The sequence below is a fragment of the Cervus canadensis genome, chromosome 7 (assembly GCF_019320065.1).
Source record: "Cervus canadensis isolate Bull #8, Minnesota chromosome 7, ASM1932006v1, whole genome shotgun sequence".
Lineage (NCBI taxonomy): Eukaryota > Metazoa > Chordata > Mammalia > Artiodactyla > Cervidae > Cervus > Cervus canadensis.
The window spans coordinates 23505875-23532361 of NC_057392.1; the positions used below are offsets into that span (position 1 = coordinate 23505875).

At 46.6% G+C, this 26487-nt stretch overlaps 1 protein-coding gene across 5 annotated transcripts in view; it reads left to right on the forward strand.

Annotated features, from left to right (window-relative positions):
- The first annotated feature begins 1902 nt into the window (after positions 1–1902).
- The window catches only part of DIP2A (disco interacting protein 2 homolog A), a 108633-nt gene continuing 84048 nt past the window's right edge, over positions 1903–26487 (forward strand). For 3 of the 5 annotated variants that reach the window (XM_043474656.1, XM_043474658.1, XM_043474659.1), the window contains exons 1-2: positions 1904–2274; positions 20981–21052. In XM_043474656.1, the coding sequence (XP_043330591.1) occupies positions 2184–2274; positions 20981–21052 (163 nt within the window). In that variant the 5' untranslated portion in view covers positions 1904–2183. Of the gene's footprint in view, positions 2275–20980; positions 21053–26487 lie in introns of all 5 variants that reach the window. The other 2 variants (XM_043474660.1, XM_043474657.1) reach the window with 2 other exon arrangements.

The window sequence follows — 26487 nt, forward strand, 5'->3', positions numbered from 1 at the left end:
ATCTTTAAAAACAGGGAATTTGGACACAGAAACAGACAAACATATAGGGAGAAAGGCACATGAACATCAAGGCAGACTGGCACAATGCATCTACAAGCCAAGTAACACCAGATTGCCAGCAAACCACCAGAAGCTAGCAGAGGAATAGAAGATCCTTCCCTCACAGCCCTGTCACTTCGTTCTAACTTCCAGCCCCCAGAACTGTGAGATAAACTTCTGTTAAGCCACCCAGTTAGTGGCACTTCGTTACTGCAGCTCTAGCAAACTAATATGTTCTTTTGAAGGGAAGGGGGTTATAGTTCAGCTGAATTATACTAAGAAATAACCATAATTATATGCCTATTGTCCAACAGATTGGGGAGTGGGGGGCTAGGTTGGTAGGGAAAGGTGAGCCACATGGGCAGGCTCCAGAGGTTCAAGACGGTCGAGGGAGTACTGTGGGATGCGGTGGGGGGTGGGGTGAGAAAATCTTTGAGGGCATCTACCCAGATTTCCCTAACCAGGATCCCAAACTTAGCAAAACAGAATTGTCTTGATTGGGTGTTTACCATCATAGAGACTCTTGAGCCTAGTCCTTGTCTTTCTTGTTTCAATGAAGGAAATGAGGATTTCTTCGCATGCAATCAAAGAGACTCCATCACTTTCAATGGTCTATTGGTAGCCATCAGCTGTCCGTTATTTTTCCGAAAAGCATCAGTAGTATTAAGGAATACTGGAGTGGGTTGCCATGCGCTCCTCCAAGGGATCTTCCCCACCCAGGAATGAAACCTGTATCTCTTATGTCTCCTGCATTGACAGGCAGGTTCTTTACCACTAGCAGCACCATTTAGATGATGCCCACTTCCACTATCTTTCCTTATAGCTAATATTTCCATCATAAAACGGTCACTAGGGCATTCATTCACTTCACTGGTTCACACTCCTACCTCAACACAGGTGAAAAATTAACTGGGGCAAGCACTGCTCATCAGAGGCCTTCTGTATTGGCCCAGTGGCCAGATCGTTCTGCTGCCTCTGTCACCTGAAGGATGTGATGCAGGAAAGTGACCCTCTGCATACAGCTGTGGTCACTCGCGTCCACCACAGTCCAGTGCTGCACCAGGCAGACACACTTCCCACGACACTGTGCAACAGTTCCCTCTGGATTCTCGAGTGTGTGTGTGGGGGGGAGGGGTGGGGGGCGCTCAGTGCAGCTCCACTACCCAACCCCCCCAGGCCCCGCACGTCTGTAGTTCCCTCATGTCTGTCCTCGCACTTCCCAAGGTCACCGCACCGTCTGAAATTGCTGCTGGAGCTCCTTCCAAGGCTGTTTTGAAAAGCACTTGGGCTAACACACGTCATAACGGGTCTATAAAGGACGTCCAAAGAGGTCCGGGGTGTCTAGCTGGCTCCTGGGAGTTGTGAAAAGCCCCACGAGTGAAGCCCACCCGTGTTGGAAGGAAAGCATGTGGACGCATTACTCAAGAGTAGGCCCAACGCGCCCGGAAGCCTCAAAGTTCTCCATCTCAGCTGCGCCCCACCGTCCGCGTGGACTCCACACCAGTGCCCGCTGCTCGCCCGCCTAGGGGCCTGAGGGATCGCCGCACACTGACGCCCGCCTGAGTCCAACGGCTCTAGCACACGGGCTGAGAGAGGCCTCGAGCCCGAGACCCCAACACTGAGGTTGCCACCCTGTCAGCGGAGCCTGCGCTCCAGCCGTACCGCGATCCAAGCCTCCCGCGCAGAGCCTCTCGGGAGTGACTTTCTCCCGGCTCAGTCAATGGAAGCCCGGGACGGCTTCGCCGCGTCCTCGCAGCCAATGGCAGCGAGCGTCTGGTGTTGCTGGGCGGGGCCAGGCGCCCACCAAGCTGGCTACCCGCCGCACACGCGCGCTTCCCTGCCCTCTCTTCCCACCGCGCACGCGCGCTCCGTGCAGGGCCGGCAGGGCTGTCGGGGACGCGCGGGGCGGTGGCGGCGGCGGCAGAGGAGCTGCCCGCGCTCGTGCCCGCGCCCGTGTCTCTGTGGAGCCGCCTGGGCCGCCCCCCTGCCCGCCGCCTTGGCTCCCTGAGGGCCGATGCGGGCCGCGGGGCTTAGGGGAGCGACGTAGCTGTCGCCCGCGCGGCCACCAGGGCTGGGCCTGGCGCGACCCCGGCCCCGACCCCGCCTGGCGCGAGGCGGCCGGACGGCAGTCCTGCTGCGGGGCCATGGCCGAGCGCGGCTGCCCGTTGGAGGCGGTGCCGCTGCCCGCTGAGGTGCGGGAGAGCCTGGCCGAGCTGGAGCTGGAGCTGTCGGAAGGTGAGCGGCCCGGAACCCGGACCCCCGCCCGGCTCTCCTCCCAGACCCCTGCCCAGGCCCGGCCCCGCCTTAATGCGACCCGGACCCCCGCCGGACGCTCACACCCGGGACCCCGACTCGCGTCCGGCTTCCGGCGCCCGGCCGGTGGCCGCGCTTTGGGTGTGTGGCCTCAGGCGCGGAAACCCGGACGGGGATGACCGCTGTGTCCGAGTGAGCTGCCCAGCCAGGGCCCGCGTGTCAGCGCGTAGGGACGGCGCCGGCTGCATTCCCGCGTGCCTCGGTTTCCCCTGCGAGACCGGGTGGTCGCCGCACCTACCTCTCGGGATAGTTGGGAGCCTGGAATGCTGTAACAGGTGCAAAGCGCTGAACACTTTGAACCAGATTGTTAGCCCCTCTTAGGGAATTTTTTAAAATTAAGAAAGCATGTGCAGTAAGTGGTTGTTTGTTTAAAATAGACTGAGTAATTGGGCCTAAGAGGCGTGGGTGGCGTTACCCTCTGTAACCTCCAGGCTCAGGTCCCGAATTCCGCGTGGCTGTCAGCGCAGAGTTAGCTCTTGGCCGGGGTCAGGAGACCTCGCACCCCTCGGAGAGAAGCATCTAAATGCGTAACTGTTTTTGAAATTTAAATACATTTTCAACTTTTAGAATCAATTTTTTCCTTAGACTGAACCGAGTTTCATTGGGGTCAAGCTAGTGAATTCTTACAACTATCTAATAAATATGCACAGGGTTGTGCTAACTCACCAAATCCTCACCCACCTTAGGGAGGTAGGTGGTGCTGTTATCTTTGTTTTACAGGTAATACAGCATTTACATGCAACTGCTTTGAATTTAACATCCAGATTTTTAAAAGTTCTGTGACTTGTGACATTTTTCTTTTTTTCAATGAAACTCAATTGGAAAAGGGTGGACTTGAGAATTCTTGGTGATGAGATGCTCTTGGAAAATCTGAAAAAACTGAATTTAGGAATGTTTCTGATAGGAACTACTGGCCTGAGTTTGTTCTAGTTCTTCATCCAGGGAAAATCATATAGTTACAGTTTAGATTTTACACATTTCAGATATGTTTTTGAATAGTGCTCCTAATTTCTGCTCCAGTGTGTTAGTTATTCCTTCAGGTCCTTGTTTTGTGGTTGTATGTTTGAATTCTTCCTGGGAGTTGACAGATAAGGTTGAGAACTTCATAATTTGTAGGACAGAACACACGTTAAGACAAGTATTTCAACAAAAGAAACACTGCTCTATTGAATCCTTTTATACTGTTGTCATTTTAGCCGTATGTAGAAGATGTATAGTTGCATAAAAGGTATAAGATTAAGTGTATGTGGATAGTAGCTTAAGCTGGGGAAATGAAGACAGTGTTGACGGGAAGGGACAGCAGAGTGTAGTGCAGCCAAGGAGACAGGAGCCCTGGCCTCTGTCCTACCCCCTACATCAGTAAAGTTTTATTTATACAAATAAAGGAAGATGTTACTAATGCAGTACGGTTCTAAAGCAACCCAAACTAGTGTCATTTTCATTGTCATTTTAATATTTTCAAGTAGAAGTAGAAAGTGGGACTCTTATTTGCCCTATGTGATGTTTCTCTCCTCCCCACACACTCACCCCCCACCATTTTAGAGAAACTTCTAAAGTAGAATGCTACTGTGTGCGGTTGCTCAGTCGTATCCGATTCTTTGCAACCCCATGGACTCTAGCCCACCAGGCTCCTCTGTCCAAAGAATTTTCCAGGCAAGAATACTGAAGTGGGTTGCCATTTCCTTCTTCAGGGGATCTTCCCAACCCAGGTATTGCACCTGCATCTCTTGCATCTCCTGCATTGGCAGGTGGATTCTTTACCACTGCGCACCTGGGAAGCCCCTAAATTAGAATAGTAATGTCAAAATTGGATGCCTTCACATCAGTCACATTTGTCTGGATGAGGAGTTGCTTAAAACTTAGAGGTGACAGCGGGTGCAGGGTGGAGGGAGAAGGAAACAGCACAGACCGAACGATGCTGAACTGCTTAAAAACGAGGATGATGGGTGAGTAGGTGGAGCACAGGGGATCTTTAGGGCAGCAAAACTGTTCTGTGTAACGCGGTAATGGTAGACACAAGTCTCTATGCATTTGTCAAAACCCATAGAATGTACAACACAGAGTGAACCCTTAAGTTAGCTATGGACTTATAGTTAGTAATAATTTATCAATACTATCCATCAGTTGTACCATATGTACCCAATTAATACCAGTCGGGGATGTGGTGTGCGCACAGAGGGGGGATATGTGGGAAGTCCCTGTATTTTCGAATACTTTTTTTGTAAACCTGAAAAAAAAAGAGAATAATGGTGTAAAGTTTATTCTTTGTTTTGGTGGCCTGCAGAGATTTAGAGAGGAAATTCCTACACAATAGGTTACATTTGTCCCACTCCTGTGTTTTCATCCTGGTTAGTAGGTCTATTCCATGGCTTTAACTTTGTTTTTTGTTTTCCTGTATTCTGATACAGCAGGGGCTTAGCCTGGACGGAATCGAGCATAAAGCAGAAAAGCTCCATTTGTGGATGTAAGGAAGGAACTTCTTTTCACAAAACCTTTTTTTCTCATTAAACGTCTTTGATTTCTAAAATTTGTGATCTAATTCTTAGTTTTCAAAATGACAGCCTGACATTGCCTTCACGTCGATAAACATTTGTTGTGCTTCTTAAATATTCTGTGGTATATGAAAGTTCTCAGTCCAAATTCCATTCACCTGTCAAAGCCCAGCCTGGTGTCTTTGTGTTGTGACCCTTCCCTCATATTTGTCCAGTCTTTTGGAGTTCTTGCCACTTTCTGTGTGTGTGTGTGTGTGTGTGTGTGTGCTTCTCAGTACTTAAAGACTTTTTTGATGGGCTCAGTGGCAGTGTTAATGAGTTGTTTTTTTTTTTTTAGTATTAACCCCACCCTCACATAAGGACTGCCTTAAGCCTATAGGTTTTTTTTTTTTTTTAAATAGTTTACATATTTCTTTATGTATTTTTGGTTGCAGTGGATCTTTGTTGCTGTCATTGGGCTTTCTCTAAGCATGCAAGCTTCAGTAGTTGCAGTGCGTGGGCTTAGTGGTTGTGCATGGGCTTAGTTGTTCCTCAGCATGCAGAATCTTCCCAGACCAGGGATCAAAGCGTGTCCTCTGCATTAGCAGGTGAATTCTTATCCACTGCGCCAGCAAGGAAGTCCAGAGTGTGAGTTATTGATATTATTTGGTGAAATATGTCCACGTTTGAAAGAGCTGCATAATTCTGTGAACTAATATTTTCCAAATGGCCAGTGCATCATGTTTCAGATCTGTGCATGGGTGAAAGACCCATTCAGATATATACCAATGGATTGCAACATAACAGTACGATAAGTTCCTTGATAAGGTTTTAGATTCTACATTGCAACTATTGTTTAAGAACCTGCAGTTTGCCTAGTTTGGGTGTGGTATTGAAGAATGTCCACAGTGAGCTGAAAAGACTACTGAAATACTCCTTGCTTTTCTAGCCCGTGTTTGTGTGAGGCTGATTTTGTTTCGTAGACCTTAACCACATATCCTGTAGGCCATTGAACTGAAGCAGGTGAGGAGAATCCACTTGTTTCTGAGAGGCCAGATGTTAAAGAGGCTCGTAAGAGTAAAACAACACCTGAAATCACTAAATGCTTTGGAAATTATTATTATTTATTTATGGTAGGTTTAGTGTACAGTTTTTTTAATTAATTAAATATTTAAAAATTTCACAGTTTTAATTTCTAATGTGGTAAACATTGATAGCTTACAAATAAAAGCTGTTTGGGGTCTTCAATAAGTTTTAAGAGTGTGAAGGGTTCTTGAGAGCCACACCTTTGAGAACTACCAGACCATGTAATGGCAGATAGATGGGAAAACAGTGAAAGGCTTTCTTTTCTTGGGCTCCAAAATCACTGTGGATGGTGACTGCAGCCATGAAATTAAAAGACACTTGCTCCTTGGAAGGAAAGCTATGACAAATCCAGACAGAGTATTAAAAAGTAGAGACATTACTTTGCTGACAGAGGTCCATATAATCAAAGTTGTGGTTTTTCCAGTGGTCATGTATGGATGTGGGAGTTGGACCATAAAGTTGAGCACTGAAGAATTGATGCTTTTGAACTGTGGTGTTGGAGAAGACTCCTGAGAATCCCTTGGATTGCAAGGAGATCAAACCAATCCATCCTAAAGGAAATCATCCTGAATATTCATTGGAAGGACTGATGCTGAAGCTGAAGCTCCATTATTTTGGCCACCTGCTTTGAAGAACCCACTCATTGGAAAAGACCGTGATGCTGGGAAAGATTGAAGGCAGGAGGAGAAGGGGAAGACAGAGGATGAGATGGTTGGATGGCATCACCAACTCAATGGACATGAGTTTGAGCAAGCTCCAGGAGATGGTGAAGGACAGGGAAGCCTGGTATGCTGCAGTCCATGGGGTTGCAAAGAGTTGGACACGACTGAGCGACTGAACAATAAGACTATGTAATATGAAAAGCTTTTAAGGAAATACCTAGATGTCAACATGTATTTCTTCTACTTTTTATAGCATTTTTTTTAGCTGTTGCCCAGTATAATGCAATTTCTGTTTATATTTTTATGGGCAGTCAGATGTTTCAATTTATAAAATATATGTTTGAAAAGCCTTAAAAGTTATACTTACTGACTAGCTGCTTGTATCAATATGTCCATCCTACTTTATGCAAAATCCATTATTCATGATTCAGGTATATTCCCTTTAGAACTGTTTTTCTTGTTATAGTAAATCATCTTAATGAGTTGTCTCTTTAAAGAATTTGGATTTATAAGTTTTTAAAAGAATATCAATACTAGGATTTCCACTTTAATATCTTAAAATTTTTCACATGCTGTTCATTGCCAACTTTCTGTACCTGTTGAGTTCCTGCCTTTGTTTTAAGACTTAAATTTAAGCTTCACTTTCTTTTTGAAGCTCTGCCTTCCTCTGAGAACAGGCCATCTGCCCCCAACCCAGAGTTAGGTGCTGGCTTTTTTGTTCCTTTAACACTTATTTTGTCATTCTTACAAGATTTATCACAATTTTGTATTTATTGTTTACTTGGACTTTTCTTTGCCAGTTCATAGGGAGCACTTCCTGTCTTCAGCCCCTAGGACATTTTAGGTATTCTAGTGGATCTTTGTTGAATTAATGGAAGAATAAAGTACTTCCCTGGTGGTCTAGTGATTGAGAATCTACCTGCCAGTGCAGGGGACATGGGTTTGATTCCTAGTCTGAGACGATCTCACATGCTGCAGGACAGCTAAGCCCATGCACCACAACTACGGAAGCCCGCCTAGAGCCCAGGCTCTGCAACAAGAGAAGCCCCCGCAGTGAGAAGCCTGAGCACCACAACTAGAGAGTAGGCCCCACTTGCCACAACTAGAGAAAGCCAGCAGGTAGCAACAAAGACCCAGCACAGCCAATAAATAGATAAATAAATAATTTTTAAAAGAGTAAAACCACACATGGTATTTATTCTCAGTTTTAAATCAAGAATCCCCCTTAATTGACTTGAATACTTAATTTTTTGGTAATAGTTTCTCAGATTCAGTGAAGCCCTGGGAGTCCTGAGCTGTGCCTCGGGGAGCCATTGAACCAGGATGGAGTGTCTCTTGCTCTGAACTCCTGGGAGGGAAAGAGTTACACTGAGATGAGTGCACTGTGAATCTGGTCCAGCCGGGGAGGACCCGCGGTGGAGCTCCAAGACGCAAGTCTCCTCGGGCCCCACAGTGGCCACTTGGTCCACTTGGTCCTCCCCTGCTGGCCTCTGGGTCCACACTGACCCCACCCTGAGGCCATGACTCCTGCTGCAGGAGTTGAAGCTGCCTCATTCCTTAGAGGGACTTTGGCTCCAGGATCCCACATGGCCTGACACTCCTGGAGCTGCCTGGAGTCTCGGGCTTCTCCTTCCAAACCCGCCTGTCTTCTTCCTCCACAGTCACGTTTAACAGCTTGCAGCCTCCTCTGGGCCCCTCCCCGTTTTCCCACATAAATCTCTTCACATCTGATCCTGTCACCACATCTGCTGCTTGGAGGACCTGAACTGCCTGCAGGGCCACTGGTCTAGACCCGTGTTGGGAGGGCTGTTTGTCTGCTGTTTACTCGGCAGGTCTGTCTCCTGTATCCATGACCTGGCTTTTTGAGATGGCTCCTGGGACATAGTTGTTGGTCAGCGTGTATTGAATTGAACTGTCTGCCCTCCTCAAGACCCTCTCATCTGTGGCTGGCTCTTGCTTAGCAGGGCATCGCGATGCTCAACAAGAGCAGGGCCGAGCCTGCTGTCCTCTCCTCTGTGTCCCAAGCTGAAGTGCCGCCCAGGTCCATTGACCTTTTACCTTCCCAGTGTCTGTCGTAGAGGAAGGCACCATTTTCCCTGTCCATTTGCTTCCTGTTAACACCTGCTGGAGGAAGGGAGGTTGGGACTGTGGGGAGGGGACTTCAGACTGGGGGTCAGGAAATCCCTCTGGGCAGGCAGGTGGTGGGGGGGGGTGGGGGCCATGCATATGGCCGGGGGGCAGCACTCGATGCAGCTGGGTTAGCTCGGCTGTGGCTACAGAGGAAGGAGCCTGGTGAATGGTGGGACCAGGAGGGTGAGCTGTGGATAAACACTGACCCTAGGGTGCGGTGGAGGAGGGCCATGCTCTGACAGGTACCTCCCGCAGGGTCTCCATCCCCATACTGAGACCGATGGAGGCAGAGGGTGAGGTGAGGAGGAGGGGTGGGAATGCCAGCCAGGCTGCTCCGGGGTTCCGCTGTGCCGGGGGGGCGTTGTGCCTGCTGCCTGTGTGGTAAATGTTTCATGCGTGGGAAGGTGCCGGGACGCTGCGGATTTGCTATCCTTGTGCTGTCATTGCCTCCCCTGTGGCTTGTGGCCTAATCTGAGCCACAAATATGAGGTAAGGATCCTGTCTCCCCCTCGGCAGTCACGGCACCTGTGAGTGCCTACCGTCCCGCTCAGCACTGGGCACTCAGCCAGTGGGCAGGAAGGAGTAGGCGGTGTCAGGGTGCCCTTTGGGGGGACAGCCCAGTCTCGAGGGTCAGAGCCCTGCTCTTGGCGCATGGAGGGCCTTTGCAGGGTTGTTCAGGTCCCTGTCGTCCTTTGACCTTCAGCCTTATCAAGTGAGAGAAATGCACATTCAGGACTGAAGGGTTTGAGTAGAGATGGACGTGGGGCACCAGTCTGCTGGAGGGAAGAGTCCTCCAGCAGGACCTGGGTCAAGGCCGCTGCTGCCCCCAGCCTGTTGCTGCTGAGCCCTCTTCTCAGTATTGGGGGCTGGGGGGGCTTTGTCGTTTTAGTTGAAAACTACTGAAGATGTGTCATTCTGAAAACTCTTCAATTTCATCTTTTAGTATTCTTTGCCTGACACGACATGCAACATTTATTTAATATAAAAATGAACTCATGCAAAGCCCTGGGTCCTTCTACTATGACACAGCCAAGGGAAGGGTGGGAAGGAAGCAGGCTGACGTGAGTGGGAAGTGAGCTGCTGGTCCGTCCTTAGATGAACTCTTCCTGTGGTGTTTTATTTGTTGTGAGTTTGCTTCTGAGTGAGGCTGACAGTCCTTTCAGATCAGTCTTTATGCCCTTAAATTATCTAACATTTCTGATGTTAAAGCTGTGTGTTAAAAAGACTGGGAAAATATATGCTATTTGGTAAAGAGAAACCTTGGGATGGAAACACCTACACTGGTCATCTCTGTCATCTGTTGATGAAGTGTCTCCTGGATGCTCCTTGGCCCCTTCCCCTTTGCACACAGGAAATGAATGGCCTGTGTTCTGTGAGTTCCTGGATTCTTGGGTCAGCACCTCAAGTCATTGCTGGGGGACCATGAACCATGCAGGGGTTTCTGTACAGACTTGGTGTGTATTACTCAGTTCAGTTCAGTCGCTCAGTCGTGTCCGCCTCTTTGCAACCCCATGGACTGCAGCATACCAGGCTTCCCTGTCCATCACCAACTCCCGGAGCTTACTCAGACTCATGTGCATCAAGTAGTGATGCCATCCAACCATCTCATCCTCTGTCATCCCCTTCTCCTGCCTTCAGTCTTTCCCAGCATCAGGCTCTTTTCCAATGAGTGGGCTCTTTGCATCAGGGGGCCAAAATATTGGAGCTTCAGCTTCAGCATCAGTCCTTCCAATGAATATTCAGGATGTTTTCCTTTAGGATGGATTGGTTTGATCTCCTTGCAGTCCAAGGGATTCTCAGAAGTCTTCTCTAACACCACAGTTCAAAAGCATCAATTCTTCAGTGCTCAGCTTTCTTTATGGTCCAACTCTCACATCCATACAGGACTACTGGAAAAACCATAGCTTTGACTAGATGGACCTTCATCAGCAAAGTAATGTCTCTACTTTTTAATATGACGTCTAGGTTGGTCATAGCTTTTCTTCCAAGGAGCAAGTATCTTTTAATTTCATGGGTGCAGTCACCATCTGCAGTGATTTTGGAGCCCCCAAAAATAAGGTCTCTCACTGTTTCCATTGTTTCCCCATTAGTTTGCCGTGAAGTGATGGGACTGGATGCCATGATCTTAGTTTTTTGAATGTTGAATTTCAAGCCAACTTTTTCCCTCTCCTCTTTCATCAAGAGACTCTTTAGTTCCTCTTCACTCTCTGTCATAAGGGTGGTGTCATCTGCATATCTGAGGTTATTGATATTTCTCCTGTCAATCTTGATTCCAGCTTGTGCTTCATCCAGTCTGGCATTTTGCATGAGGTACTCCCTGGTGGCTCAGATGGTAAAGCATCTGCCTACAATGCAGGAGACCCAGGTTCAGTCCCTGGGTTGGGAAGATCTCCTGGAGAAGGAAATGGCAACCTACTCCAGTATTCTTGCCTGGAAAATCCCATGGACAGAGGAGCCTGGTAGGCTACAGTCCATGGGGTCGCAAAGAGTCAGACACAACTGAGTGACTTCACACTCACTCTGCATATAAGTTAAGCAGGGTGACAGTATACAGCCTTGACGTATTCCTTTCCCACTTTGGAACCAGTCCGTTGTTCCATGTCTGGTTCTAACTGTTGCTTCTTGATCTACATACAGATTTCTCAGGAGGCATGGAAGATGGTCTGGTATTCCCATCTCTTGAAGAATTTTCCACAGTTTGTTGTGGTCCACACAGTCAAAGGTTTTGGCGTAATTAATAAAGCAGTAGATGTTTTTCTGGGATTCTCTTGCTTTTTCTGTGACCCAGCAGATGTTGGCAATTTGATCTCTGGTTCCTCTGCCTTTTCTAAATCCAGCTTGAACATCTGGAATTTCTTGGTTCACATACTGTTGCAGCCTCACCTGTAGAATTTTGAGCATTAGTTTGCTGGCCTATGAGATGAGTGCAACTTTGCGATAGTTTGAACATTCTTTGGCATTGCCATTCTTTGGGATTGGAATGAAAATTGACCTTTTCCAGTCCTGTGGCCACTGCTGAATTTTCCAAATTTGCTGGCATATTGAGTGCAGTGCTTTACTTCCTTACCCAGCTGTGAGGAAAGAATAGACATCCTATTTCTTTAGTCTACACTGACTGTCATGGTTTAAGATTTTCCTTTAGTCTACACTGACTGTCATGATCTAAGATCACCATCTTGGAAAGAGAGAAGGAGCTTTTATTCCTTTTCAGACTTCAGACTTTTTCTACAGAGTCTTTGGTAAAGAACCTTTAAATTGAGAATTTGAAATGTCAGAAGGTATGCCTGTGCTTGTTGAAAACTGGCAACTGAAAAGAGCATGTCCTGGTAAGCTCCTCCACGCGTGGGTTTATGTCCTTAGGTTTTGTCTGAACACGAAGGAGCCTATGGATTAGGCTTGTCAGGAAACGGCTAGGAAAACTAAAACTAGGACCATTTTGAAATAAAGGTTATAGAAATAGAGATTCTAACTTTATCATTAGATAATCTTTGTGTTACAGATTGAACTCTGTTCCCCAAAATTCACATGTTGAAGCCCTACCCCCAGTGTGACTGCGTTCCTTTAAGGAGATGATTAAGGTTAAATGAGGCCATACGGGTTCCTAATTCAGTAAGCCTGGTGTCTTTAAGAGGGAGAGACATGGAGAGCACATGGACACGAGGGGGGCGACTGTGAGGACCCCGATGGGCGGCTGCCCGCATGCGAGGAGCGAGGCCTCGGGAGGGACCAGCCCTGCGACACCTAGGTCACACATCCAGCCTCCAGACCTGTTGTTCAGACCTCCCAGCCTGTGACATTTCCCTTAGAGCAGCCCAAGACCCTCAGCCTGTCATCCTGTTCTCAGCAAGCTTCCGCAGACTGAACAAAAATGCTCATGAGCTAGTGAGGCTGACAGGCTGAAAAACTGGCAGTATTGTGAGGTGTATGGAGGGCCCCGTCAGCTCTGATCATCAGACCTGGGCCAGCAGGGCCAATGGAGGAAAGACAGATTCTTCCGGCTTTGCTCTGAAGGCACGTGTGAGGAGGGTGAGGGAGAAGACGGCAGCATGTGCTAGACAGAGGAGGATGAGCCAGAGTAAATGGGCTGGGCTTCCAGACAGTGTCCCCCTGGCAGGGTGGAGAGAACAGGTTGGAGGGTGGGGGCTTGCTCACGGGAGGATTTGTGCAAATCCCAGGAAGGAGTTTGGACCAGACTCTGGTCTAGCCCAGCACTGAAACAAACGCAGGTGCCACCTGCAGCCAGTGGTGGTGTGGATGAGAGGTGATGGGCACCCTGAGGTCTGCGGGGTGGGAATGTTTTGTGCTATCCAGTATGGTAGCCACGAGCCAATGTGGTGTTCAGCTCTCGAAATGTGGCTTGTGGGTCTGGGGAACTAAACGGTCATTTAATTTACTTCTAATTAACGAAAGTTTAAATAGCCACATATGAGTAGTGGCTGTTGTATTGGACAGCACAGCAAAGCATATGCTCTCTAAAGGCACTCTGCTGAATAAGAGTCATGCTCCCAAAGTATGCAGTCTTCCACCCCTTTTCTCAATAGTGGGGAGAATATTAAAATTAGATTAGTGTGTACATTTAGAACCACAAAACCTTGAAGGCAGAGATAGCCAATTTTCTATTTTTTAAAAAGGAGTAAGGGGTAGTTATTCTTGGGTGCTTTGCTTTAAGCACGTGTTTGTTCATAAATGATGGAGCCAGCAGGTCGTTTGTCCAGGTGTTAAGGAGCAGTTGAAATACTCTGGTGTGATCTCTTGTCAGTCTCTCTTTCCTGCTCTGATTTAGAGTGATTTTTCTGGCAGCATGTAGAGAGTGGTTTGGGTGAGTATGACAGTGGGAGCAGAAAAACTGGAGAGCACGCTACCATAGCCCAGGGCAGAAGTTTGTGCTGGTTTGGAGGGCAGCTGAGCCCTTGGGGAGAATGGGCTGGAATCGAGTCAGCAGCCGTGGTGTGGAGAGGGGGACATTGCAGGAGGCTCTTGAGTGACTCCTGAGTTCCTGAAGTGAGTGCCGGGGAGATGATGGGGCTGTTCCTGAAGATGTGTGCACAAGCAGAACACGTCTGTTCATACCTGTAGAGTGTGAGGCGTCTTGGGGAGATCCGCGCATTTGACATGTAGGACTGGCATTTCTAGAAAGGGCTGGTCTGACAGTAGAAACTTGGCAGCCATCAGTACAACTGTCATAATTGCAACAAAGACAGTTGCCGCCTGTGAAGAACTGAATAATGCAAAGAAGGCCTCTAACAAACCCTCCAGCAGCCCAGACCCCAAAGGGAAAGGCAGCAAGGGGAGGCCGCAGGGAGACCAAAGCGGGCACTGCTGCTGGGGCAGATGCAGGAGCACGTGTGGGCGTCTGTGCGCCTGAGGCAGGAGAGGCTTTCCAGACAAGGGCATTTATTCAGGGGCATAGGGTTTTCCAGGTCAGTATTCATGGCCAGTCATCAGGCAAAGAAGACTCTCCTTCCCCACATCTCACTGAAATGGTGGCAGTGTTAAAAATTTAAAAAGCCGTTCACAGCAGTCTAGACTCTGGGAAGTCAGAAAGGTCAGTCAGCAGGGTGAGTGCTGTCTGTGTGGGGATGGCGAGAGTGAGGCAGGCGAGTCACCGCTGGGAGGAGCAGGAGTGGTGGGGAGGGAGTGTGTGCGTCCACTGTTCCACTGGTCTCCAGGGGCCACTGAGAGGGAGGGGTGCTTGGAGGGCAGACCCCCCCATCAACTGCCCGAGGAGAGCAGCTGATCCTTGGAAAGTTCACAAGAGGGAAACTATGCAGCTGGGAAATGCTGGAGGGAGTTCTTTCAGCTGCAAGAGGCTTCTAAGTTCTGGTCATGAGGGGTAAATGTGAATCATACCGTAGTTTGCTTTCATCTCACCAGGTGATATGTAGAAGAACCTGCACCCGGGCGTTTACAGGGGCTCTAGGCATAACTGCCCAAACTTGGAAGTAGCAGGATAGATGTCTTTCAGTAGCTGAATAGATAAATAAACTGGTACACTGAGACAATGGAATATTATAGAATATTTAGAACTAGAAAGAAGTGAGTTATCAAGCCAACAAGACAGGGAACAATCTTAAATCCCTTTACTCAGTGAAAGAAATCAGTCTGAAAAGGCTACAGATTCCAGCTATTCTGGAAGACTATGGAGACAGTAAAAAGATCAGTGGCCGCCAGGGGTTCATGGGCTGGGGAGAAGGATGAGTAGGCAGAGCACAGAGGATTCTTAGGGCAGTGAGATACCCTGTATGATAGCTTAATGACTGCTATATGTCATCATGCATTTGTCCAAGACCATGGGGTGCATGACAAGAGGGAGGGCTTTGGAAGCTGAGGCTTCCGTGTCAGGGCCAGCTCATTTCCTGTAATAAACGCACCATCAGGTGGCGGATGTTGCTGATGGGGAGGCTGTGCCTGTGGTGGTAGAGGGCGTATGGGAGCCCTCTGGACCTTGCCTTCAGTTTTGCTTGTAACCCTTAAACTGCTTTAGGAAAAGTAAAATAAAGCAAAAGAAGAAGAAAGAAAAACCCTGGGAATTAAATCTACAAGCCCAGATGGTTTCACTGACAAATTTTATCAAGCATTTAAAACAGAAATAACACTAATTTTATGTAGTCTCTCTCATATATTTTTTAACTTTTAATTTTGGAATAATTTTAATCTCAGAAGTTATAAAAATAGTAATAGAATTCATTCCATTTCCTGCAATAACATATAACCATAGTATGTTATCAAACCAGCTTCCATATATTCTTAATCACAAAAGATTGTATGATTATTGCGCCAAAAGATTGAAGTTCAGAAGTGAAGTAAGAAATGAAATCAGTCTAATACCTACCCCAAGCCAAATAAATCATTCTCCAGGAGTAACACTACTAATAATGTGTTGGGTACCCTCCAGACATTTTCTGCACACGCAAAAATATATCTACCTACATGCCTGCGTATAGGTTTCCCTGATAGCTCAGCTGGTAAAGAATCCGCCTGCAGTGCAGGAGACCTGGGTTCGATCCCTGGGTCGGGAAGATCCCCTGGAGAAGGGAAAGGCTACCTAATCCAGTATTCTGACCTGGAGAATTCCATGGACTGTATGGTCCATGGGGTTGCAAAGAGTCAGACACAACTGAGCAACTTTCACTGAGCAACTTTGACCAGAGTTACACTGTTTTTTACATGTACACTGTTTTTTAGCTTGTTGTATTTACTTAGTAGGATATCATGGATCTCCTGTAAGTGGTTCCCCTCCCCGTTGCCCCAGGTACCAGGGTATTTTTAGGACCAACACTGTTCTGTAGTAGTGTTGTGGGGCTGCAAACTCACTTCTTCCTGCTCATTTTTGTGGACAGGCTGTGTCACGTTCCTTTTGTGTGTCATGTCTGTTGCCTGTCCTTCCTTGTTTCTATGACCTTAAGGAGTTGTTGAGTGTTTTCCAGAATAGGTTTTTAGAAACTGTGTTGCCGAGTTAGAGACTTGATATCATTTGGGATTTTGCCGTTGTAATTCATTTGGTTTGCGGCCTGGAGGTCAGCCTGTGCCATACGTTGTACCCGGTGTGTGGGGTAGTGAGTCAGCTGCCCACAGACCGCCAGAGAAGCACCTTCTATGGACATCCTGGCGTGTTTCCAGAGCTACTCAGGCCTGAGTGGCCAGCCAGGGGAAACTCTCCTCTGCTGAGTCTGGGCCTTCCTCTGGCCTATGGGTAGGGTCGCTCGATGTGTGCAGTGGGTCGAGGAGCATGCTCTGCTGTCTGTCTCTATATTGCTTACCATACCTGAGGTCAGGGACCTTGGATGTGAGTCCTTTACTGGTTCATTAATTTTGGCTGGAGTCTGTCTTGGATCCCATGTTGCATTCAGAGGCATGTTGGGTTGGTGGTTTATGTTGGATACTTGAAAACATGTAGCTGGTCACATGTGAAAACATGTAGCTGGTTCTATTCAGTTGGTCTGGACAACTTTCAGGAGACCATGGCACCAAACTGGGAGTTAGCATGTTTCCTTCCTGAATGCTCCTTGCTGCCTTCACCACATGAGCACTCGTTGAAATAGGAGCATAGGAAGAAACTGTTTCTAGGAAATGAATACTTAATCTTAAAATATCACGAGATTGGAATTGACATATACACACTTATATATAGAAAAAGCAAGGGAATCCCAAAATAGATCTACTTCTGCTTCATTGACTACACCAAAGCCTTTGACTGTGTGAATCACAACAAACTATGGAAAATTCTTCAAGAGACAGAAATACCAGACAACCTTACCTGTCTCCTGAGAATCCTGTATGCAGGACAAGAAGCAACAGTTAGATCCAGACATGAAACAACGGACTGGTTCCAAATTGGGAAAGGAGTGTATATTGTCACCCTGATTATTTAACTTTATATGCAGAGTACCTCATGCAAAATACTGGGCTGGATGACTCAAGCTGGAATCAAGATTGCTGGGAGAAATATCAGTAACCTCAGATGTGCAGATGATACCACTCTAATGGCGGAAAGTGAAGAGCAACTAAAGAGCCTCTTGATGAAAGTGAAAGAGGAGAGTGAAAAACCTGGTTTAAACTCAACATCCAAAAAATGAACATCATGGAATCCGGTCCCATCACTTCATGGCAAATAGAGGGGGAAAAAGTGGAAGCAGTAACAGACTTTATTTTCTTGGTCTCCAAAATCACTGCGGATGGTGACTGCAGCCATGAAATTAAAAGATACTTGCTCCTTGAAAGGAAAGCTATGACCGACCTACACAGTGTAACCTGTGCAGAGACATCACCTTGCTGACAAGGGTCTGTCTAGTCAAAGCTATGTTTTTCCAGTAGTCATGTATGGATATGAGAATTGGACCATAAAGAAGGCTGAGTGCCAAAGAATTGATGCTTTCCAATTGTGGTGCTAGAGAAGACTCTTCAAAGTCCCTTGGACAACAAGGAGATCGAACTAGTCAATCCTAAAGGAAATCAACCCTGAATATTCTTTGGAAGGACTGATGCTGAAGCTCCAATATTTTGGCTACTTGATGTGAAGAGCCGACTCATTGGAAAATACCCTGAAGCTGGGAAAGATTGAGGGTAGGAGGAGAAGGGGATGACAGAAGATGAGCTGGTTGGATGGCATCACTCATTCAATGGACATGAGTTTGAGCAAGCTCTGGGAGATGGTGAAGGACAGGGGAAGCCTGGCGTGCTGCAGTTTATGGGGTTGCAAAGAGCCAGACACGACTGAGTAACTGAACAGCAACAATGACATATAAAATAGATTAACTAATAAGGACCTACCTCTATTTAATACTTTGTAATGACCTACCTGTATGAGAAGTGAAAGTGATAGTTACTCAGTTGTGTCTGACTCTCTGTGACACTATGGACTATATAGCCTGCCAGGCTTCTCTGTCCATGGAATTTTTCGGGCAAGAATATTGGAGTGGGTAGCCATTCCGTTTTACAGAGATCTTTCCTACCCAGAGGTCAAAGACCCAAAGTCTCCTGCATTGCAGGCAGATTCTTTACTGTCTGAGCCACAAGGGAAGCTACCTATATGAAAATAGTCTAAAAAAGAGTGATACATATATGTGTGTGTGTGTGTGTGTGTATAACTGATTCACTTTGCTGTATAGCAGAAACTAGCCTAACGTTGGCAATCAACTATCCTCCAATAAAATTTAACAAGGAAATTGAAGAAAATCTTGTAAAACCAAATGCTCTGCTTGTAAGTAGGGATTTATCTTTTTTAGTTTAGTGTTGCCATATTGTTTTCATTTAAATTTGTCTCTATGTATTTCCATATATTCTAGAAGAAACAATTTTTTTTTAGTGGATAGTGTTTAAAAAAACACATGTGCTTTAAATTTGTTAAGAAGTTGAAAGTCAATAAACAAAATCATCCAATCCCATTCTGGACCCAGCTGGGGTCTGTAAGCGTCTGGTCAGGGCACAATGAGGAGGACACAGCCCCTGGGCCGCTCTGGTCAGCAGTGGGTCAGGTGTGCTCATTATAGCAGAGATTGAAAGTAAAAGTGAAGTCGCTCAGTCGTGTCCGACTCTCTGCTTCCCCATGGACTATAGCCTACCAGGATCCTCCGTCCATGGGATTTTCCAGGCAAGAGTACTGGAGTAGGTTGCCATTTCCTTCTCCAAGGGATCCTCCCGACTCAGGGATCGAACCCGGGTCTCCCGAATTGTAGGGAGATGCTTTACTATCTGAGCCAGCAGAGATTGGATGATAATAAAAATGAAGTGCTTAACTCTTTACAATAGCAAGAATATGGAATCAACTTAGATGTCCATTAACAGGTGAATGGATAAAGAAGTTGTGGTACATATACACAATGGAATATTACTCAGTCATAAAAAGGAATGCATTTGAGTCAGTTCTAATGAAGTGGATGAACCTAGAGTCTAATTATACAGAGTGAAGTAAGTCAGAAAGAGAAAGATAAATATCATATACTAATGCATATATATGGAATCTAGAAAGATGGTACCAAAGAATTTATTTGCAGGGCAGCAGTAGAGAAACAGACATAGAGAACAGACTTATGGACCCAGGGAGAGGGGAGGAGAGGGTGAGATGTATGGACAGAGTAACATGGAAACTTACATTACCGTATGTAAAAGAGATAGTCAACAGGAATTTGCTGTTTGTCTCAGGGAACTCAAACAGGGGCTCTGTATCAACCTAGAGGGGTGGGATGGGGAGGGAGATGGGAGGGAGGGTCAGGAGGGAGGGGAGATATATATACCTATGGCTGATTGATGTTGAGGTGTGACAGAAAACAACAAAATTCTGTAAAGCAATTATCCTCCAGTTTAAATATAAATTTAAAAAATGAAGTATTTAATGGAAAAAATTGGCAGTAGAGTGAAATTTATTGTATGATATTGTTCAGGTAAAGTAAAAATACCTGGACTTTAAAGCGGCATTTGTTCTACAGACCATGTTCAAATTAAAAGGCACTCGAGGCAATAGAGGAGTTTCCTGTGGGGTTGTTGGGAGAGTAAGGCGAAGGTGAGCGGTGACTCACAGGATGGGGGTGGGGAGGGGCCCGACCGAGTGAGCCGTGCTCAAAGCAAGGGCTGTGTCAAGCCCAGGGCCGGACCAGACTGCCTGACCTTAGGCTCATCTTCTGTGGGTGGTGGGCTAACGTTCTCCCAGAGGGCTTCAGGGGGGCTTAGTGTACGTGTCAGACATTCAGAAGTGCTGGTCCTTTGACAGCTAAGGAAGTACTTGGTGCAGTGCTCGGCGTGTGATGGCAGGCTGCCTTCTGACTCCCAGCAGCCTCCTTGCTTGGCGGGCTTGTTTGGGGTGAGTGGATGGTGGGGTAATGAGGGACAGGGAGGGGATGCCAGGAGGGCTTGCAGAACACTTGAAGCTCTCTGTTGAAGACAGTTCACTTGAAGAACAAGATACTAGTGGACACTGTAAAGTGTTTCTGGTCAAAAACACACAGAATCCACCCCAAGTGCTTGAGTTGTCCAGGAAATCAGCTGGTGTGCTTAGATGAGAAGCATTTCCCTGCAGACACATTTCCTGCCTTGTTCCTGGGTAGGTTAGTTCCTTTTTAGGCTGTTCTTCTTTATGATAATTTATCAGAACCTGAGTCCTGGCCTAGGGATGCCCTGTGGGATGCGAGGGTTGGTTTCTGTGGGTCCTCACACCAAGACTCCATAGCTCAAATCTGCGCAGTCACGTGGGCATCCAGTGAAATGCACATCGGATTCTGTCAGTCTGGGGTGTGGCCTCAGAGTCTACAGTTCTAACATGCTCCCCCGAGATGCTGATCTCAGATTTTGGATATTGAAGTGTTTACATACTGTTGGACTCAGCCTTCCTGGGGTGTAGTTCTCTGAGCTCTGGACCAGCTTGTCGTCGTAGAACCAGCACCATGATCACAGCGTGGACCGGCTTCACCCCCCGCAGGATTCCCTCATCCGACTCTGGTCAGTCCTCCTAAAGCCCTTGCCATGGCGGTAGTCTGACGCTGCCTTTAACAGTGTCTTTTCCAGGTGTCATGTGACCGGAACCATTCTGCTTGGAGCCTTTGGAGCCTGGCTTCTGTCACTTAGCTGTATGCCTGTAAGACCCACCCAGACTACCGTCTGTCAGCAGTTTGCTCCTTCTTACTGCTGCGTAGCACTGCCTTATTTGGACACCTCATCCTTTCTTTATTCAGTCACCAGTGGAAGAACATAAGTGTTTCCAGTTTTTCCATTATGAATGAACTTCTAATTAAAAATTTGGGGGAACTTTAGAAGAAATGTAATTCTATTTTTCTATTGTTGTTTTAGGTGACATCACTCAAAAAGGATATGAAAAGAAAAGAGCAAAGCTGCTTGCACGCTGCGTACCCCTCATTCAAGGTGAGGTTAACACAGGTCTTATAAAACTGATTTAAAAATTGATGTTAGAGTTTGACCTTGGTAGTTTCATATTTTATTAATAAGGGCTGGGAAAATAATGTGTCTAATATTAAATTATAAAGTCCAAAGTCATAGATTAAAGTTTATGTCTCTGGTTTGGTATAGATTTCATCCCCAAATAGGATTTATGTTATTTTCATTATCATAGACCATGATTATTTTTATGATTTTAGTAAAGAACATTTCCTTACTTAGGTTTGGAAAACATATTATAAAGATGTGAGTTCTCCCACCTTATATTGATCTTCAGAGTCAGCACCTTCAGTGTTTCAGCACAGACAGTTTTTGGGGGGTGGAATTTAAGAAGCTGGTTTTAAAATTTATATAGAAGTTTGAGACTTCCCTGGCAGGCCAATGGTTAAGACTCCATGCTTCCACTCCAGGGGGGCGCAGGTTCCATCCCTGGTCAGGGAATTAAGATCCCACATGGCTTGTGCAGCATGGCAAAAAAAAGAAGTTAAAAAATTTATATATAAGTTTAAAGGGCTAAGGGATTCAAAATAATGATAAAAAAGAAGAAGAAGGTTGGAGGATTTGCTGGTTATGATGTGAGGAGTTAATAGCACTCTGTCATTAAGACAGCCTGGTTTCGCCCAAGGGTAGATAGCTCGATTCACAAACAACGTGGACCCAGACAGACATGTATGGCTGTGGGGACCAGGCTTATGGTGGGAGTGGTGTTGCAGCTCACAATGCTGGCACGGTTCCTTAAGACACAGAAGCCAGATATGAAGGGCTTTAGTGAGAAAGGCAAAACTTATAGCACCTTTGGAAGATTGTATATGAAAACTCACCATCTCTAGACAGGAGGAGGGATTTCTCAAGTCCCTGGAGGTACCAAAAAGCAGCAACTGAAAAGGAAAAGGTTGGTAAATTAGAGTGTGTTAAAATTAAGAATCATGTTTTATCAGAAGTTCCCATAAAGAGATTATAGACAAGCCACAGTATAGGAGAAGATGATCCTAACATACATAAGAGAAAAAGGGCTAGAGTCCCGAGCCGGTGAAGCAGCAGCATCCAGGAGACCTTTTGCCAGAGCGGGAATGGTCTGCAGCCCCATTGTCCAGTCCACTGAGCACTTACCACGTGTGGCTTCTGAGCACTTGAGGTGTGGTAGCGTGACTAAGACACTGCATTTTTTAAATTTAATTTTAATTAATTTAAACTTTATAAAGAGCCAGAAAGTTCCCCAGTGTGATTTTTTTAAAAAAGCCCAGTAGGAAAATGGCCTAAAGACTTTCATAAATATTCTACCAGAGGAAACCCTAATTGTTAGCAGGCAAACGAGAAGCCCGCTGGGCTGCTCCCAAGGCCCTCTGTGGCAGGCCAGTGCCCAGGCAGCACTGCGGACAAACAGCAGGCCTCCACCCTCACACAGGTGCTGTTGTTTTCTACTTTGAAACCTAGGTGACTGCTTACTTGGCTGTTAGAATTAGTAAGCGTCTTGGTTTGTATAGAAGACAAATATGTAAGAATCAGTAGCTTTTCTCTGGCAATATTTCTGTTAATAAAACAGCTCACATTCATAATGGCAAAAAAACTGTCAAATGTTTTTAATACATTTAGCAAGAAAGCCACAGGATCTATATTAGGATCATACAAGCTATTTGAAAGAAGTAACCAGGATCCTAAAATAGGAAGAAATATACCAATATCTTAGATGCAAAAATTTAATATTATAAAAGTAGTAGTTTCTAAATTAATATGTGACAAAACGTAATCCAGTCTGAATAGCAGTCGTTGATTTTTTTTTTCCCCCAAACCTGGCGTTGGAAATAACTCACTTGGAGGAGAAAAGTTCTGAGAGTAGCTAGTATACTGTTGAGGAGGAATACCAGGGAGAAAGGCTTGGCCTTCAGGGTGTTAAACTTTGGTCATGTGCCCTTGGTAGTCCCAACCACAGGGTGTTGGTAGATGCGTGGACAACTGAACAGTGTAAGGGGAGCCCGTCTAGAAACGATTCAGGAGAATTCAAAGGAGGGAAGATTTATTTAGTAACTGGTTCGGTGCCTGTGGAGGCCACAGTGGGACCCCCTTTCCTCTGCAGCATCAGTGGACGTAAACTTCAGAAGTAAAGCTCCAAGTATGTTTGTAATTACAAAATACTATAAAATTCAGGAGAATATTGAATAATGTTTGAGTAATGACACGATGAGAGACCTGGGCGGGGGGCAGGGAAGCAGGTTATGATTGTCTCTCTAGAAAGGAAGCACTGCAGAGTGACTGAGCTGCAGCTGGCTGGCCATGGCCTGGGGGCATGTCCAGTGTAGGGTGGAGCCTCTAGCTGACCAGGGCTCCCTGCAGGTCCTTTGGGGGCTCCTTGCATGCATGCATGCTCAGTCGCTCAGTCATGTCTGACTTTTTGCAACCCCTTGAACTGTAGTATGCCAGGCTCCTCTGTCCATGAGATTTTCTAGGCAAGAATACTGGAGTGGGTTGCCATTTTGTTCACCAGTGGATCTTCCTGACCCAGGGATTGAACCCACATCTCCTGCATTACAGGCAGGTTCTTTACCACTGAGCCACCTGGGAAGCCCTTTGGGGGCACCTTAGCTGGATGGATAGAATTAATAGAATTCAAAGAATAGGACGTACGGATGTTCAACCCGTAGATACGGGAATGCAAATTAGTGAACCATTCTCCTGTCAGATTGGCAAGATTCTAAAATTTGTAACATCCAGTGCTGACAGAGACATGGGGAAATGGCACCCTGTGGGAATGCGAACTGCTGTGGCCTGAGAAGTTCTCTCTAGATACCTGTTAAGACTAAAAATATACCTACTCTTTCATCCAGTGGTTTCCCATTGGGCTTTATATCTTTCTTAAATTAATCAATCTCAATAAAAGCACTGTATTTTGGAATAAAAATGCAAGGATGTCCCTATATTTACACATCACTTTGCAAGTATACCTGTTTACAGTCTGTAATGCATACAATTCTGTGTTCTCCATTATGGATTTTAGGGAAATTTGTTCCAGTCAGTCCAAGAAACAAAAAGCCAGAAGCAGTGCTGATCAGTATTGCTGCATGTTGCATACATGTATGTGTGTATATGTTCAGTTTTGAAGAGCTAACTAACACTCCAAACCTGGTACATAAACATCAGCAACGGCAGCATTCTGCACCCACACCTGGAGGTCGGCCAGTCTTGGGGGCAGCTCCTTCCTGTCTGCAGAGCCAGAGCTGGTGTCCCAGGGGCTCCTCAGTCACAGAGATGCCTGGAGGCTCAGGCAGCGGAGTGAGGGCCCCCACGTCTCCTGTCCCCTCTGTCCTCTCTGGGTGTCATCCTAGAGAGCTGGGGTCAGGTGGCCTTTTCATGAGCAGCGTTGGAGGTCATGACCCCCTGAAGCCCAGGTGGGGCAGTTCAGATCAGGTCAGTCACTCAGTCGTGTTCAACTCTTTGCGACCCTGTGGACTGCAGCACCCCAGGCTTCCCATCCATCACCAATTCCCAGAGCTTGCTCAAACTCATGGCCATCAAGTCAGGGATGCCATCCAACCATCTTGTCCTCTGTTGTCCCCTTCTCCTGCCTTCAGTCTTTGCTAGCATCAGGGTCTCTTCTGATGAGTTGGCTGTTCGCATTAGGTGGCCAAAATATTGGAGCTTCAGCTTGAGCATCAGTCCTTCCAGTGAATATTCAGGACGATTTCCTTTAGGATTGACTGGTTGGATCTCCTTGCAGTCCAAGGGATTCTCAAAAGTCTTCTTCACACCACAGTTCAAAAGCATCAATTCTTTGGTGCTCAGCTTTCTTTATGGTCCAACTGTCACATCCATATGTAAATACTGGAAAAACTGTAGCTTTGACTAGACAGACCTTTGTCAGCAAAGTAATGTCTCTGCTTTTTAACATGCTGTCTAGTTTGTTCATAGCTTTTCTTCCAAGGAGGAAGTGTCTTTTAATTTCAGGGCTGCAGTCACCATCTGCAGTGATTTTGGAGCCCAACAAAATAAAGTCTGTCACTGTTTCCATTGTTTCCCCATCTATTTGCCATGAAGTGATAGGATCAGATGCCATGATCTTCGTTTGTTGGATATTGAGTTTTAAGCCGGGTTTTCCACTCTCCTCTTTCACTTTCATCAAGAGGCTCTTTAGTTCTTCTCTTTCTGCTATAAGGGTGGTATCATCTGCATATCTGAGGTTATTGATATTTCTGCTGGCAGTCTTGATTCCAGCTTTGCTTCATCCAGCCCAGCATTTTGCATGATGTACTCTGCATATAAGTTAAATAAGCAGGTGACAGTATACAGCCTTGACATACTCCTTTCCCTATTTGGAACCAGTCTGTTGTTCCGTGTCCAGTTCTGTTGCTTCTTGACCTGCATACCGACTTCTCAGGAGGCAGGGAAGGTGATCTGGTATTCCCATCTCTTGAAGAATTTTCCACAGTTTGTTGTGATCCACACAGTCAAAAGCTTTGTTGTAGTCAATAACACAGAAATAGATGTTTTTCTGGGATTCTCTTGCTTTTATGATGATCTAGCAGATGTTGGCAAGTTGATCTCTGGTCCCTCTGCCTTTTCTAAATCCAGCTTGAACATCTGGAAGTTCTCAGTTCACCTATTGTTGAAGCCTTGGAATTTTGAGCATTACTTTGCTAGTGTGTGAGATGAGTGTGATTGTACGTTAGTTTGAACATTCTTTGGCATTGTTGTTCTTTGGGATTGGAATGAAAACTGATCTTTTCCAGTCCTGTGGTGGCCAATGCTGAGGTGGGGACAGGCTGCTGCTTTTCAGGGGGTTCTAAGTGCTGGTGGCTAAGGCTGTTTTTCTGGGACATCTTGAAACAATCTAGTGCTCACGCAGGACCAGGGACTCTGTTAAATGACCCTGCAGGCTCATGCTTGTCCTTTACTCAACACATGACGTCCTGATGGCCTGGGTGTTGGCTGGCCATGGGTGTTTTAGTCATGGGGCTGCAACAGGCACAGAGAGCTGGCCTCCCGTCAGGTTGGAGACACAGGTGTCACAGGCCCAGGTGGTTAGTACCCGAAGTCTCCGAGCCTCTCATTGGCTTTCTTCCTGTGTCTGAGGGCGGCTGTCAACACCTGGGTGATGGGTTCATGGGCTGCTTCCTGCTGGGCTTGCTGACACCAGGGCCAGTGAGAGGGAAGGGAGGGGGTTGCGAGAAAGCTGGCCCTAGAGAGCTGGCCTCATGCACCATGTGCACCAAGCTCGGGGCCCAGAGCTGCTGACAGGGAGGGGCTGGAAGCTGACATCGATGTCTCAGCCCCAACCTCCAGATTTAGGGTCTTCTGGGCTCTGGGGCCCCGGCATGCATGCTTGTGCAGCAGCATGCGAGAGGTGTGTGCTATTCTGCATGGGTTTTTTCTATTGTTGGAAAAGCAGGTTGTTTACTGAAGGTGTTTCT